General features: G+C 48.3%; 1 protein-coding gene across 6 annotated transcripts in view; it reads left to right on the top strand.

Annotated features, from left to right (window-relative positions):
• Positions 1-16,253, top strand: part of EVL (Enah/Vasp-like) — a 141,460-nt gene that overhangs the window by 75,972 nt on the left and 49,235 nt on the right. For 5 of the 6 annotated variants that reach the window (XM_074326938.1, XM_019751597.2, XM_019751595.2 and 2 more), the window contains exons 2-3: positions 5,762-5,930; positions 10,888-11,065. In XM_074326938.1, coding sequence (XP_074183039.1) covers positions 5,762-5,930; positions 10,888-11,065 — 347 coding nt within the window. Of the gene's footprint in view, positions 1-4,065; positions 4,232-5,761; positions 5,931-10,887; positions 11,066-16,253 lie in introns of all 6 variants that reach the window. The other variant, XM_074326937.1, reaches the window with a different exon arrangement.

The raw sequence follows: 16,253 nt of genomic DNA, 5'->3' as shown, positions 1-16,253 counted from the left end.
CCGAGTGGAGAGGAAGTGGAGGAAGCAGTAGGCAGGCAGCTGGTGGAAAGGAAAGGACAGCTGCAGCAGGGAGTGGGTGCCAGCTCCTAGCACCTCACATCAGCCCAACTCACGTTCGGTGGGTGATGAGTAGATGTTTAACCGGGTGGTCGTTATTGTGGTGAGAGAGGAGTTCCCCGTAGGGTGGCACTCTCCCTGGTGTGCCCGGGGCTAACCACTGAGTGTCCTACCTCCCGGGAACCCCCTCGGTCCCAGGCAAACCCAGGTTCCAGTCCTGCTGGGGAGACAAAATCAGACAGAGTGCTGGGTTATTCCATCTCACGGGAGCCACCAGGTCAGGGCATCGGGCTGAGCGGGAGCACTGTGCCTGCGCTGGGGGGAGAGAAAGGTGTTGATTCTCGGCTTTCCAGTACGAGACCCAGCAACAGAGAACGTGGCTGGCCGTCCAGAGGAGCCCCAGAGGGCAGCCCGCATTTCCCAGCGCGGCCGGCCTGCCTCCCCAGGCCTGCGCCCGGCAGAGCTGACATGCGCCTTCAGAGGCAGCAGCCGGCCTAGGCCGTAGCCTCACTGCACAGTAGGATAAACCACCCTCAGAGCTGCGGTTTCCTGACTCGCAATCCCAGGCCGTGGCGAGACAGAAGGCTGATGGTGATCTGTCCCAGATGCCTTTATTTGGCAGCTGCTCTATCTGAGAATAAATGGAGTGGGATGGAAAGTGGAATGTTTCCATGGGCACACAATCGTCAACACATTTATTCACAGTTAGAGAGTCATTTCTTCAACAAACAATTATTAGTGTCTGTAACATAAACGGGACTGGGTTTACTGAGGGGAAAGCAACAGAACCCTGCCTTCCAGGAGCTCACCGTCTCGTGGGGCAGATCCTTAGGCAGATACTGAGAAGCAGGACAAATTCGTAAGTGCTGTGCCGAGAGGCTTCAGAAATGAACACAGGGCTGAGGGCCAGTCTCCTCGGTCACAGGCCTGAGTGCTGGGCTCTTTTCAAGCTCAACCCTGGACGTTCGTTTTCCAAAAGCCTCTTGTGGTTAGCCCCGTTCCCCTCGGTTCTCTGTTTGACTTTACATCCCTGACTTTCTGAACTCACACTCTGTCCTTCAAGTTTTTATAGTAAATGCCAAGAAAATCCCTCAGATATATTTGTAGGGTGCAAAGGGCTTCCAAGTTGACCATGCACAGGAAAGAGTGTGGCTGGGTGGCATGTCTGTGTGAGCCTGTGGGAAACTCAGAAACTCATCTGGGTCATGTCGGGAGTGGGGGAGCGAGAGTCCAGCAGCTGGTGGGGCACAGAGCCTGCGCCTTCCAGAAGGTTAGACAGCCAGAGACTCAGACGGACTTCCGACAGGCGAGGAAACTGCCTGGAGCAGCCTGTTAGGTCCCGTGGTGGGGGTGGGAGTGGGGGTGAAAGTCAATCAACCTGGTGCGTAGAACAAACCAAACAGTGTATTTTGACTGATTTTCCCCACAGATCAGCTAGTTGTTTTGACCATATAAATGCAGCATGTCAGAAATGAAGCCCTCGTGAGAATCCACCTCGGGCCTGTGGGGAGGAAGCGGAAATAGACGCTTTTAATTTAGTAAAGGGAGTTTTGTATGTTTGTGTTTAAAAAAATAGTTCAGTCATTCAGTCATTCAATAAATAACCTTTTTATATTTGTTCATCAAACTTACTTTCCTCAAATGATACATGATTTAGACAAATGAAGTTTACGAAGCCTTTGAACCCACGTGTAGTACACTTTGTCATCCAGTGAAGATGCTGAGAAGGGGATTGAATGTATGCAGCTGAGAGGCAATGTCAAAGCTGGATAACAATCGAGATTTCATTAAAACAAAACAAAATCCCAAAGGGACAATAAGCAAGACCAATCTTAAGTAGAATAAAAGGGTATTTTCTTGCGTTTAGGTTTTGTCAGTGGGAATAAAATAAGCAGAGACAAGCACTCTTCAAATGGGTTAAAGTTTGGGGTAGAGGAGGTGGTTAACCACAAGATCAGTTTGAACCTAGTGTTAAAAACAACAACAGAAAAAAGAACCTGTGGCTGTAATTACATTAAGAAAAATAATTACTGGTGTTCGGGCACCTACGAGGGCCAGCACAGCAGTGGGTGCTTTCCTTATGTCCTCTCCATCCAAACCCTGAAAGGCGTGTGAGGTGCCCAGGTACACCTCAGTTCTCCACCCAGCGCAGGGTGCTGCCTCCCCGCCTCTGCTGGCTGCTTGCCTCCCCCTAGAATCCTATGTCCCCTTCCTGAATTCACCTGGGTGGAAAGCTCTTCATGGTTAAGCCCTCACAGCGTTTTCTTCAGAAAGTCCCCTGGCTCCCCAACCCCTGCAGGCCAAGTAACGTGTGTAATCATTTGTCTCATTTCCTGAGTGGCTGTGAGTTCACTGAGGGCAGTGACTGTCACATTCATCTCTGCATCACGAAATGTTTTTGACTCGCTGGCGTCTGCTTGTCAGACGACGATGAAATCATATCCAGTCGTAGAATCTGGGCACTAAGAAAATGTGACAAATCGGGACACACTAGAGGAGGGTGACAGTTGGCAAGGGGGGCTCATCGTGTGAATGACAGATAGAAGAAGCAAGATGTCCCTTCAGTTGTCCTGTGGACTGTCACTGGCTATCCAAGACACCTTTGTAACTCCGGAGGACACTGAGCGCAGTGTCACCCTGGCCTAACAACTAAAACCATTTCACAACAAAATGGGCAGCTTTGGAGAGTAGCAAGTTCCCTGTCACGGGTGGTTTTCTTTCAAAGGCTCAGCGTGCAGTTAGGACTGCCTAGAAGGCAGGTATATCGGACGTGAGAGTGGCTCAGGCCATCTCTAGGGTTCTTTTCAGCCCTGAGATTCTACACGGAGCATTGAAGAGGCCCTGGCCCTGTGCCAGGTTCTAGGGTACAGTGGAGAATGAGACGGGCATGGCCCTGCCCTCGGGAACCTGCACTGTAGCAGGGCGGTCGCTTGGGGTCTTCCAGGAAGCAGACACCAACCCTGGGTAGGGTAGAGTGCAGAGATGTATCCAGGCGTCAGTGAAGGGGGCAGGAGCAGGCGGGAGCTTCTGTGGAAGGAGAGAGGGCAGGAAGGGCTGCGCAGGGGGCGAGCGTGTCCTCACAGCGCACAGGCTAGTCAGCTGGCCCCGAGCCCGCGTTTACCCTTGGAGGAGCCCGTGTTGGGCAGGAATGGCCTGCACTCGTAGTCCTGCCACGTTGGGTCACCAGAGGAGAGGGGCCCGGAAAAGCATGTCCTCTGCAAATCAGTGGCCACCCAGAGAGGTGGCAGCTGGACCGTTGATTGGCTCTGCTCCCGTAACAGGCTCTCTTGGAGGTCTGAGGGGCACACCTCCAAGGCCGCCACACGGGGATTCTAGAAAGCATTTCCCAGTCACACAGTACCTTCCTGGATTTCTGCCCCAGAATCGTCTGGAGGGCTTCTGTGGCCACATGCAGGCAAGTGGTAGAGCTGGGATTTCAGCTCAGATCCTCTGACTTAGTAAGTCCATGTTGGGTAAATAACCCCAGGCTGCCTCTCAGGGTCCCTCCCAGCTCCTGGGACATTGTCTGGAGTGCACACCTGCCTGCCCATTTCACAGTTAGCAGCTGAGTGTATCCGCAGCAGGAAGTGACACAGCTTTGCCCGTAACTCGATTTCTGATCTGTTGATGTGGCCATGAGTTAAACCAAGGTCTGTCTGATTCTGTGTACAGTGTCGTTTCTACCAGGCTTCATGAGGACAGGGCCCCCAAGACTCAGCTAGGGGAGGGCCAGCAACTCCTCCTAAGCATATTCTCTGAAAAGATGCCTGGTTTCCAGCTCCAAAACACAGAAAACAAAGCACAGTGCTGCTGGTATTTTGTTTGTTTGTTTCCTTTTTGCTCCCTGAAGGTATAATATGGCTGTCTTCTAGGAAGACTCATGCCTATTTTCCTCATCACTGATTTCCCCTTAAATATTTGTTGAATGAGTGATACATTATGGGGAAAAAGATGCAGCACAATTGCACAAAAAACCTTACAATTCACTCCTGACACATCTGTCCACAGAGCCCTCTGCACAAGGATTGGACAGCCGATGTCAAGCGTACCCTAGACTCCTAAACCGCAGAGCAGAGCTGGGGGGCAGCAGCAAGTCCGAGGTCCGGTGTAGGCATTCAGAGTGGGTTTGAGACCCAGCACTGCACGTGAAGTCGCTGCTGGACAACCGTGAAATGTGCGTAGGGATTTGTGTGAAGTGACGTGCGGGGAATGCGTGGGAAGGCCGCGTGTGCACTGCCCACCAAGTTCTTGTTCAAGTGACAACAACCGGTACACTGGATCATCCGCCATCCGGGTCATCGGGCCCGAGGAAGCGCCGCCCCTGGACCACTAGCCACTGGCGACGTCAGCCAGGTTGAGGTTTCCATGTCACTAAAAACCACAGTAACCACTGAGGCTGAGGAAGTGGGTTCTTGTTCAAATACTTCGTTTCTGTGCCTTACATTTGGTAAAGTGACCATAATGTGACATTTCTTGATGGCTTGGTCTCATTTTTATGACTCTCCATTATTGTACACACTTTGGCTTCTACTAAATTAGCTGGGCCCAAATAGTTGGGCCTGAACTTTTTGTTTCTAATTCTTCGGTTGCGTTTATGTGGCCTCCCTTTCCACATAATAACGACCATTCCCCACTGTTGTTGGTGTGCCTACCTTTCCCAGCCACATCGAACCTTTTTAATTTGGGGATTCTCGTGTGCTAAATAAAGACTGAAAAAGTAAATGTTCAAGACTGTGAGGCTTATATGTAAATGCAGACGCCCGTGGGCTCCAAGAGACGTCTTTTGAGGTCGTCTGTCTAACCTGGAACTCTCAGTTCCCTCAGAGCGATCCCTCTCCCTGCTGAGGATCCTTACGGACCGGAGGTTTTCCTAAAAACCTTCTGGAAACAGCTTCCCTGTTCTCCCACTTCATTGGTTCTAGCTCTTGTGGCAAGAGTTGTAGTGCCTGATTTTAGTGATGACTGTTTTCTTTCTCCAGGGGTATCTTTTGTTCCTTCACTGGGTTTCTGTGTCTTCTGAACAGATGGAGTTGCTTGGTAAATGTCGTCAGCAAAGGAGGGTGCAGCCATCTGTTTATTTTGATTTATATCGCTCTGTTCTTTAGAAGACCACCTAAGCATTTTATTGTCTGCACAGCTTGTGTGATGCTGCCCTATCATAATATCATAAATTGAGCATTTTGTTGGATGTTGGGCAGAATATTATCTACATCATGTGATCTAGAGTCAGAACTGGTTGACACTCCCAAATTTAATTACTGAATACCTGTGTGAATTTGTATAAATCTTTCCAAGTCTCTGAGCCACTCTTTTTATCTACAAAGTGGAGGTACTCGTGGCTACTTCAGAAGTTGTGAAACTCAGGTGCTTTAATGCATTGTCTTATTAAACACAGTGCCTAGAATATTATAGACAGTTGGCAAATAGTAATCCTAATTTCCTCCTCATTCAAGCGCCTTTTCTCCTGGAAGGAAAGCTGTGAGTCTTTTCCAAGCTGTCAGAAACTTTGGCATAGAGCCGCCTGTCCACTCCCCGTGATCCTTGGAGAATGGAATCTCATCACCTCACAGGGCAAGCCTTCACAGACAGTTGGAAACTGGCAATCAGAAAGTTTCTCTGCATCGAGCAGCCATTGGCCTGTTTCAGAAAAGGGCAAAGCCTTTTGCAGCTGACACTGACACTGACATTTTCTCTTGCTCTGCAGTGAACAGAGTATCTGCCAAGCCCGGGCTTCCGTGATGGTCTACGATGACACCAGTAAGAAATGGGTACCCATCAAACCTGGCCAGCAGGGGTTCAGCCGAATCAACATGTACCACAACACCGCGAGCAACACCTTCAGAGTCGTCGGAGTCAAGCTGCAGGACCAGCAGGTGAGTGCTGGTGACTGATTACCACAGACCTTCACTGCGCGTGCGTGCACACACAATGAAAAGAGGTCAGAAGAAAATAAGGTCAAGATTTGGAGTCAGAAGATCTGGCTTCCAGTTCTGACTCCATATTGTCACACTCCAAAGCATGACACCTTGAGTAAACTGTCTTCTGAATTTCAGTTTTCACATCTGTCTTATAGAGACAGGAATCTACGCCTCACCATGCTATTGTCATATCAGAATAAAATAATAGATATGAAACAGCTTTGGAAAATATATTGTACAAATATGTTAGTTTTATTCTGTGCCTACGTATCCATAAGTAATACGGCAATGACGATTTTGGTTCATCACCCCCCTAAGCCTTACTAAGAATACCAAGATGATTTGAAGACTCGGGGATCATTTCTCTCCCTAATAGCACATTCTGGGCAAATCAGATAAGAGACTTTGTGAATGTACCTGGTCGGTACCTCTGTGAATACAAGGTAAGTCCACCTATGTCAGGAATAGCTGTGTACGCTTAACTAAGACCAAGTAGTCTGATGTGACATGGACCAAAATAGACGCGGAGAAAGGGGTTGTGCAGTCTAACCACATACTTTGCTTCGTACTTCGGTGCTCTCCCACCAGCTGTCTTCTTACATTGACAAGGACATGTTTGGCAGTGAAATGGACCGATCTGTAGTTTTAGCATTTGTGAAAAACTCTACCTAAATAGCATCTTCTGACATCCTTTGTTTGTCTAGCCTTGGCTAAATCGAGCAACAGGTTAGCTGCTATCCACAAGAATCAACATAGTAGCAATTAGCAAAGAGAGAACAGAAACTTAAGACTCTATTTTAAGTAGGTTGCCTATTGAATGTGTGCCTGCTTTAGCCAAAATATCCCTATTACATTTCAGATTCTTATGCCCGAAGGGAACATCCCTCTTCAGCACCCCTGAGTAAAGGTCGTCTGTCTAACCTGGAGCTCTTGGTTCCTCAGAGGCGTCCCTTTCCCATACTGATCGGAAGGTTTTCCTAAAAACCTTCTGGAAACTGCTTCCCTGTTCTTCCACGTCATTGGTTCTAGCTCTGCCTTTTCCAGGCATGCTGCGCCATACGTGCAGGATATATAGCCCCCGTAGTCCCAAGTATGGTGACAACCAAACATCTCACACATTTCCATAGCCCCCGTGGGCAGGGGCTGGCAGTACCATCCTGGTATTTGCCCTCGACATAAGGTCCATTACCTAGTGCAGTTCCTGAGTCATCGCAGGTGTTCCCGCAGTGATTGATTTTATTATGCCCAGTTTTCTTCCATTTGTGCCTCTTGATTGTCCTCCGTGCACACGGAGGTAGCACAGTATCCTGGGAAGGTCACGGGACTGGGGAACAGGGTTCCCGGAAACCAAAGTGCACCTTGTTCTCAAGCTCCTGCCTCACGTCCTCCGTCAGAGGAAACCACATGTTGGGGCTCGTTTGGGAGGAGGCCCTTTCCCTGCAGAGCGAGACTGGCAGCAGTTTTCAGTGAGCTCATGTATGCATTCAGAGATGTCTAACTTGGACATGTCCTGGCATCTGACAGACAAGTTCTGCTTGCAATTGCGTGCTGAGGACACAGGTCCCTAGCATGTGGTTGAGACTGCTCCCCCGATGGATGGGGCTTGTTAGCTAGTAACGTGAAGGAGGCTTAGTTAACCAAGGCATTAGGAAAGTGGCAGGAAACCTGGCCCGCAGGAACTTTTGTACACCTCGAGAAAAGACTCATTTTCACAGGTCTGTTTCCCAGTCAGTATGCATTACCAGGTCAAATCTTTTAAGAGAGACAGAGATTCCTGGTTTTACAGCCAAATAGGGATATTTTACACGTTTCATCTCTTTGTGGCCTATAGAGCTCTTCTCATGGCTGTTACTTTCGTCTCCCGGTAACCCCGTGGGGATAATGGTACAAGCATTATCGTCAAATTGGAGTAGCTATAGTTATTTTTAATGCTTTTTTCCCCTTTAACCTTTGTGTTATAATTGTTTAATATCCTATTCTGAAGTATAGTTCTCAGAGTTCTTTCATTTTTTTTAACTCTTAGTTCTCTTCTTCCACTTGAATCGTTTCTAGATTTCTGTCTTCGAGCTCATTAGTTCTGCCTTCCATATGGACTGCTCGACGTCCAATGCTCGCTAATGCATTTTTCATCTCCTTTATTGAGTTCTTCGGGTCCAGAATTTCTACTTGGTTCTTTTTTATAGTTTCAGTCTGTCTAGTCAAGTACTCATTTTGTTCATTAATTTTATTCCTGAGCTCATTGAACTGCCTGTCTGAGTTTCCTTGTATGTCATTGAATTTCTTCATTACTGCAATCTAGAATTCTCTGTCATTTAAATCAGTCTTCCATGACTTTGAGATTGTTCATTTGAGATAGTGGATTACGTTCTTGTTTAAATACCATTTTGAGTTCAGCACTTCAGCAGGTTGATAGCTATATCTTCTGTTTTCCAGTAGAGGGCGCTATAAAGCAAGTTTGTGCTTCCTGCTATTTGTGCCTCAGGGTGGTGATAACCTGGTGTTGCTCTTGTCATGGAAATTGACTCTTGGGTGACTCGGTGGTAGGTGTCCCCGCTCTGTCAGAGTCACCTGGGTCCCGGCACCACCACCATGGTGGGGGGATGTGACAGGTGGTTCTTAAGCCTGCAGCACCGCGGCCTTTTTACTAATGGCCCTGTGGCCCCCAGCACCTCCAGTGCTGCCATTGGCTTCTGCAGCAGCGGTGGGGGAGGCAGCCAGCTTCTGGAGCACCGTCACTACTTGTGCCCCTCGTACCCTCCACTGGGTACGGTGTGGGGGCTGCACACCGACTCCACTACCACTGCCATGTTAGCTGGGGCCTCGGCAGCCACCAGACTGCACCCACACATCCCATCTCTGTCCTTCGCTCTCCCAACCCTCCCTGCCTTCCAGTACACCCACCTTCAGATGTACTGATGCATGGATCTCGCAGGCGTTATAGACAACTCCTCCATGATGCTGATGCCAACTGGAAGTGTCAACTGATAGAACTTCTTCAAAAAATGGTTTGACAGAACCTGTTGAAACTCAGTGCACAGCTGCCTCATAACCCGCTCCGGGTATATACCCAGGAGAAATGAGTGTATGTGTCCACTAAGAGACAGGTACGAAAATATGCATAAGAGTTTCGTTCATAATAGCAAACAATAACTAGAAACTGCGCAAATGTCTTATTGACAGGAGAATGGATAAGTTATTTGTGATATATCAAAAAATGAAATGTTATGTAGCAATCAAAAAGAATTAAATATTTACAAGTGCAATAACATGGATGAATCTCGTAGGCATTATGAGAAACAAAAATACATACCCTATGCACCCTTTCCTATGTAGGTGAAGACCAGGCGAAAGTAACTGAGGAACAGTCAGAAACGTGGTCCTCTCTGGGAGGAGAGTTAGGAGAAGCGTGTGAAGTGAAGCTGCTCCACACCCCACAGTGGACTTGCAGGAATGTCCATGTTCTGAGCAGAGCAAACACAGGAGTGGAACCATTAGGTAGACACAGTTGCAACTGGCTGCCCATAAGGTCTACCTGGCAGTTAATGAACACTGGATACCTCACAACAGACGGTCGAGTGTAATTGGTTTCCAGACATCCTTCCCTTTAAAGTGTTTCCCTCTGGCTTGCTTTGTTACTATCCACTAAAGTGCAGCACCCAACACAGAAACACTTAGGCACAGATCCTTTGGTCTGGACTTACCAGGGGAGGAAGGAACAGCGTCTTACCCCCTCGCTCTGGTCACTGTGGGTGTGCCTGCTAATCTTAGGAGTGGTTTGAACCACAGGTCACTGTGCTTCTGCTCATGCATAGATGCCACAAAACCTCCAGCCCTTTTTCTGATGGCCTCCAGCTAACCCCAGAGGGAGAACCACCCCAGGACCCTAAGTATACATTCGCTCTTGCTGTCTTTCTCTCTCTCCAGTGTAGGACAACTCAAACCCGCCTTCCACCTGGCCAAGCCTGGGGAAAAGCTCTTCTGGGTAGTGCCCACGTTTGCTAGCCTCTGGCCTTGCTTACCTGATGACTAATAAGTTCTGTGACGTTAGGTCATGTGACTCTGACCAGCAGAGGGGTGGGGACTCAGAAAAATGGCTCCAGGCCTCCCACGCCTTCCCTGAGCCCTCCTTGCTGAATGTAGTCTTATAGAACTTTGAAATAATTCTCTGTTAAATGTGTAAAGAGCAAAGTTAGAGGTCAGGCGGGCCTGGTGTGGAATTCCCTGACTACCTGTAAGTGCCTGAGTGTCTGGATTCTGCCTTGGTCTTCTCTGCAGCTTTCCTGCTGGGCCTGGCATTCCTCCTGGCAGTCAGCTGATATATCTTGATTGATTAATAATGAAGATATTAATAGTGCTGTGCATGTGTGTGGCACACTTTACCTTTTCCAGGTTGTCCTTTTAACTAATAACCCGTCTATGAATGCATTCTAAGTACTGGGCTCAGGGAGGCATAGGAATTCAAAAAGACTCCTAGAAGTTTAGATAAGACATGCATGACACTGTGACATTTGAGTAACCCCATGAGGTCAGTAGAGCCAGGATTATTATCCCCATTTTCTAACTGGAGAAACTGAGCCCCAGAGAGGTACAGTGACCACCGTGGGTGACACAGCTGGGAGGCAGGGCCAGGACCAGGACACAAGGAACCTGACTTGCAGCTCAGGACTCTCATTTGAAGGTTTTGACGGTGCAGCATTATCTGTTAAATTAAATTCCTGGTTTTCAAATCCTCTCTGTTCTTAGATCATGTTGATAAGCTGGCTGGCCATGCTTTCCCCTTTTCGTGACCCCACCCCATCTCCCTGTCCTCTGGTAGCCCCAGGGGACACAATATCCTTGCCCCACAGCCGCGCCCTCCAGCTCACTTACCCTTTATTTATTTACACGTGTTTCTCTCTCTTTTCCCCTCCAGGTTGTGATCAATTATTCAATCGTGAAAGGGCTGAAGTACAATCAGGCAACACCAACCTTCCACCAGTGGCGAGACGCCCGCCAGGTCTACGGCTTAAACTTCGCGAGTAAGGAAGAGGCGACCACCTTCTGCAATGCCATGCTGTTTGCCCTTAACGTCATGAATGCCCAGGAAGGAGGTAAGTAGGGCCCTGCCTGGGCTGGTGCCAAGCTCCCCGTCGTCCTACCCGCGCCTCCCACAGCTCTGTCTCTCAGTGCGTCCTTGCCCCGCCACCATGTTGAGCTGACGTTCCGTGGATTCCCACAGAAACTGCAGCCTGACTCTAGGTTTAAAGGGAGATTAACAGTTTGAAAGAGGAGAGAATGACGTTCACATCTTTTGCCATTTGTGAGCTACAGAAGCGACCTGTCCAGGTTTGTTTACACTGGGCATCCTACTTCTAGAATCTGCGTTTCGCAGAGCTGGAAGGGAGCAAACAACAGTTTATTCTAGAATTCAGTTATTCATATGATTAACAAACGTTTGCTAAATACTTGCTGAGTATAAGAAACTGGCAGGCAGCATATATTAGAAATGAATACATGAGTCCTTCCGCTCAAGGCACTTAGTATTTCAGAGCAGATAAGTTCATAACCTGCCACTTGTAAGTACTGTGATAAGTGCCCCAATAAGGTGTGAGCAGGAGACTCGGGGAACACAGAAAGGGAAATGGGGCTGCCAAGGGAGGCTTCGATGGGGTGGTGACATTTGAAGGGTGAGGAGTTCACAAGGCAGAGGTGGAAGTGGGCCTCCCTGGCACGTACAAGGCCCACAGGCATGAGAGCTCTGCGTGTGCTGGAAAGAGTTCACTGCAGCGTTTCTGGGCCCAGGGTGCACATAGGAGACAGGTTGGGAATGAAACCGGAAGGTGGTGGGGACTGCACAGTGAAAGACCCCTAAGGCCTGGAAGACTGGGAGTTCTTGATACCTGGCGTAGTCCGTGAGCCGGTGCTGGCCAGTTTCTCAGCAGGGCAGTTAAAGCAAAGAAGCAAAAATACGTGTGGTTTGTTATGGAAATTTGCAGTGTTGGCTTCAGAGGGAGGACAAGGCTTTCCAGCGCATGGGTGTCTTGATGACCCCGGATGTGGCACTGCGCTTGGCTGGAGCTCCTACCTGGTGGAGCCCGCTGGTTGAGAACCGGCTTCGGGACCTGCTGCTGGACCTGAGTCCTGGCTCTTCCACGTTCTGGCTGAGGAACCCTTACACAAGTTACTGCATTTGCTGTGCTTCAGTTTCCTCATCTATAAAACGGGGGCGATACAGGTCTATTTTTACATTTAAACGCGCTAGAAAGAAAGATGTTTAGCAGACTGCCTGGTACATATCAGTCACCCAGTGTTAGTATTGTGGGTATTAATTTCTGTCATCGCTGCTGCTGCAGCCAGCGTTGGGTGGGAAGCGGGGAGACGTGGAGGGAGGTGGCTTTTAAACGTTCACTGGCCTGGTATACTGCAGCTCTGGGACCCAATTTAAAGCCTGGGGGATTTTTTTTTAGTAAATAAAGAACATGGTTTGAGCATGCTTCCCATAAGTCGTGCACAGAACACTTGCCATGCACTTTCCACCGTGAAATGGCTCCAAGATGTGTGGATTTTAGGCTGTGAACTTGGGATGTGTGGTAGAGAGGCCGCTCACCCACAGCCATGTGGAGCGACCAACACCAGCCTGAAACAGTGTAGGCACCAAATAAATGTTTATTAAACTGTCTTTTTCCACCCAAGAGCCTTGAGCTTCGCAGTAAAGCGAGCTGAGTTTACAGTTCTGATCTGAACCGCCCCAGGATGTGAGAGCATTAAGCTTCACTTTATCTCTGCACAGGGATAATTGAGGGGCAAGAAAAGGTTTTAGTTGAATCAGGCAGCTAACTTTTTCAAAGCAACCACTTAAATGAAAGCTACTAGTTACTTTATTAGGTTGGTGCAAAAGTAATTGCAGTTTTGGACCTTGAATTTTAAATCATTATAACTCGACTCAAACATATCTTTATTAATCAAAATAGGAACCATTACAATCAACACATTTATGCCAAGAAATGAGTATGTTTATTCCTGTAGAATAAAAATCCATGCTTCGGGATTTGACGAACTCTTGGAAAGCATTTTCTACATCCTGCTGGTTGTGGAAGCATTTTCCCTGCAAAAAGTTGTCGAGATGCTTGAAGAAGTGGTAGTCAGTTGGCGAGAGGTCAGGTGACTATGGCAGATGAGGCAAAACTTTGCAGCCCAATTTGTTCAACATGTTTTCCCCTTTTTTATTTTTTTTAAGGGAACAGGACTTTATTAGGGAACAGTGTGTACTTCCAGGACTTTTTCCAAGTCCAGGACTTTTTGTTATCCTTTCAATCTTAGTTGTGGAGGGCGCAGTTCAGCTCCAGGTCCAGTTGCCGTTGTTAGTTGCAGGGGGTGCAGCCCACCATTCCTTGTGGGAGTCGAACCGGCAACCTTGTGGTTGAGAGCCCACTGGCCCATGTGGGAATCGAACCGCCAGCCTTCGGAGTTAGGAGCATGGAACTCTAACCACCTGAGCCACTGGGCCGGCCCCTTGTTCAACTTTTAAAGCATTGGTTGTGCAATGTGCACTCGGGCCTTATCGTGGAGAAGAATTGGGCCCTTTCTGTTGACCAATGCCGGCTGCAGGCGTTGCAGTTTTTGGTGCATCTCATTGATTTGCTGAGCATACTTCTCAGATGTAATGGTTTCGCTGGGATTCAGAAAGCTGTAGTGGATCAGACCAACAGCAGACCACCAAACAGTGACCATGACCTTTCTTTGGTGCAAGTTTGGCTTTGAGAAGCACTTTGGAGCTTCTTCTCAGTTCCACCACTGAGCTGGTCATCACCGATTGTCGTATAAAATCCAGTTTTCGTCACACGTCACAATCCGATTGAGAAATAGTTTGTTGTTATTGCGTAGAATTAGAGAAGATGACACTTCAAAACGACGATTTTTTTTATTTTCGGTCAGCTCATGAGGCACCCATTTATCGAGCTTTTTCACCTTTCCAATTTGCTTCAAATGCAAACACCCATAGAATGGCCGACGTTGAGTTCTCCGGCAACTTCTCGTGTAGTTGTAAGGGGATCAGCTTCGATGATGGCTCTCAGTTGGTCGTTGTCAACTTCGGCCACTGCTCTCCTCATCTTCAAGGCTCTTGTCTTCTTGGCAAAACTTCTTGAACCACCACTGCACTGCACATTCCTTAGCAGTTCCTGGGCCTAATGCGTTGTTAGCATTGTGAGTTGTCTCCGCTGCTTTATGACCCATTTTGAACTCGAATAAGAAAATCGTTCAAATCTGCTTTTTGTCTAACATCATTTCCATTGTCTAAAATAAATGTGAAATAAACAGCACATAATAAGTCATTAGCAAAAAAACATAAAGCAAGAAATGTGCATTAAAATGATGTGTAACATAATCACATTTAAGAATGTATTCCAGTATCAAATGGCAAATTTCAACAATGCCAAAACCACAATTACTTTTGTACCAACCTAATAAATTCTCCATAGAATCGCAAGGAGATCAGTTAATCCACCTCATTTTCACATAAGAAACCTGTGACCCATTCTGAGGAAATAGTTTATCCTCAGTGTCAGGTAGTCACTCAGAGTGAGTGGAGGTCTTTGTGGGGGTCACCAGCTAGTTTGGGGGGTGTGGTCACAGTGTGCAAGTGGCCTGATTTGAAACTCTCAGAAGTCACAGTTGCCCCATCAGGGTTTGTTGGCCGTGTCCTGACCTGCTTCTGTGGGTGTGACCTTCGGTGGAGGGGAGACTCTGGGCCCATGGAGAATTACACTTTTTCGTCACCTGAGGCGCCACTCCGTGCACAGATCCAGAGATGTGCCTCTGGAGGGGCTTCTACACATGTGAAAGCCAGGACCCGGTGTCCTGATGGAAACTGTATCCCTCCCACCCCTCCCCTGGACAACCAGGGTGTCAGCATCTGTGACAACGGCAATTTTGCCTGAGTTTGAACTTCACTGTGTGTGCACTTCATACAGTATGTGCTTTTGTACATGATTTCTTTTCCTCGACATTATGTTTGCGGGATTCATCCAAAGTCGGTGTCTCTGTCATTGGCTCCTTGTCACGGCAGTTGCAACTCCGACTGTGCTTCAGCCGTGAGCCCTGGTGCCGGTTCAGGCAGCGTCTCCACCGTCTGCTCAGCCCATTAGCTCCACACAAGGCCCCTTGCTGCCAGCTAATTGTGACGTTTTCTACGAAATCCTCTCTGTGTCAGGAAATTCCATCCTCCCGCTTTTGGGGGGAGGCAATTTGCTATAGTGAAAAAGGCATTTGTTTGGGGGCAGCTAGATCTTTATTATATTAGGTCTTTGCTCTGCCTTCTGTGGCCTTGGGCTAATAAACCCTGCTTCCTACGGTTGTTATGAACTTGAAATTTGAAATGTTTATAAAGCACTTGGCGTGTGGTGCCTGATATGTGATAAGAGCACGAATAATACTGGTTCTTCCCCTTTTGGTCTTGTTACATGTCGTTATCTGTAAGCTTCAGTGCCCCTAGTAAGCCATTAGAGAGAAAATGGGCTCATAAGCCCCACTTACAAAGGTGTGGAGAGGATTCAAGGGCCCCGTGTAGTACGTGGCACCGCGTACATCTCGCCCTCAACTTCCTCTCCCTCTCGTTCTGCGGTGGCATCTGGGGCTCGCGCCTTCCAGTCCTGGGCTGTTCTAAGCAGGTTGGGTCTTGCTGAGCAGTGCCTGCTTCTCCCTCCTCGTGTGCGAAAACACACCTGTGTGGCCTCCTCTGGGGTCTTCCAAGCCTGCCAGACACGAGATACTTAGATAGAAACCTGAAAGCAACTGTGAGACCGTCCCAGCTGCTGAGGACACCGGTGAACAGCCTTCACTGCCCCTTCTGCCTGAGGCCCGCCGCAGCCCTGGAGAGGAGTCCCCAGATAATGTCGCTAGGTTAGGAAGCCACGGCTCAGAGAGGGGCGTGACTTCCCTATAATGCCACCGCCAGAGAATTAGCAGAAATTCAAACCCAGACTTCACTCATTCATGCAGGCGCCCAGTCTGCGTGCTAACACGAGGCAGAGGCCACGCTTTGTGTCTGTCTGTGCCCCTTCCTACCGCTCAGCCTAGTGAAGCCACTGTCGAACCAAGATTCTTAATACTTTAGAGAGAGAATTAGAGAGAAAATGGTCACAACAGAGTAATACTTTGTCTGCCTACGTTCTACAAGGAAGAGACAGGCATTTGACCGATGAAAGATCTGGTTTTCTGACATTGTTCATTGGTGCCCACAAAATCTGCCTTCTCACAGCAGTGAGGGTGGGATGTTCATTCTTCAATTTCAGACCCAAC

This window comes from Rhinolophus sinicus, linkage group LG03, assembly GCF_036562045.2.
Source record: "Rhinolophus sinicus isolate RSC01 linkage group LG03, ASM3656204v1, whole genome shotgun sequence".
Classification (NCBI taxonomy): Eukaryota; Metazoa; Chordata; class Mammalia; order Chiroptera; family Rhinolophidae; genus Rhinolophus; species Rhinolophus sinicus.
The sequence above is the reverse complement of the archived record's forward strand: the minus strand, read 5'-3'. Positions and strand labels throughout refer to the sequence as shown.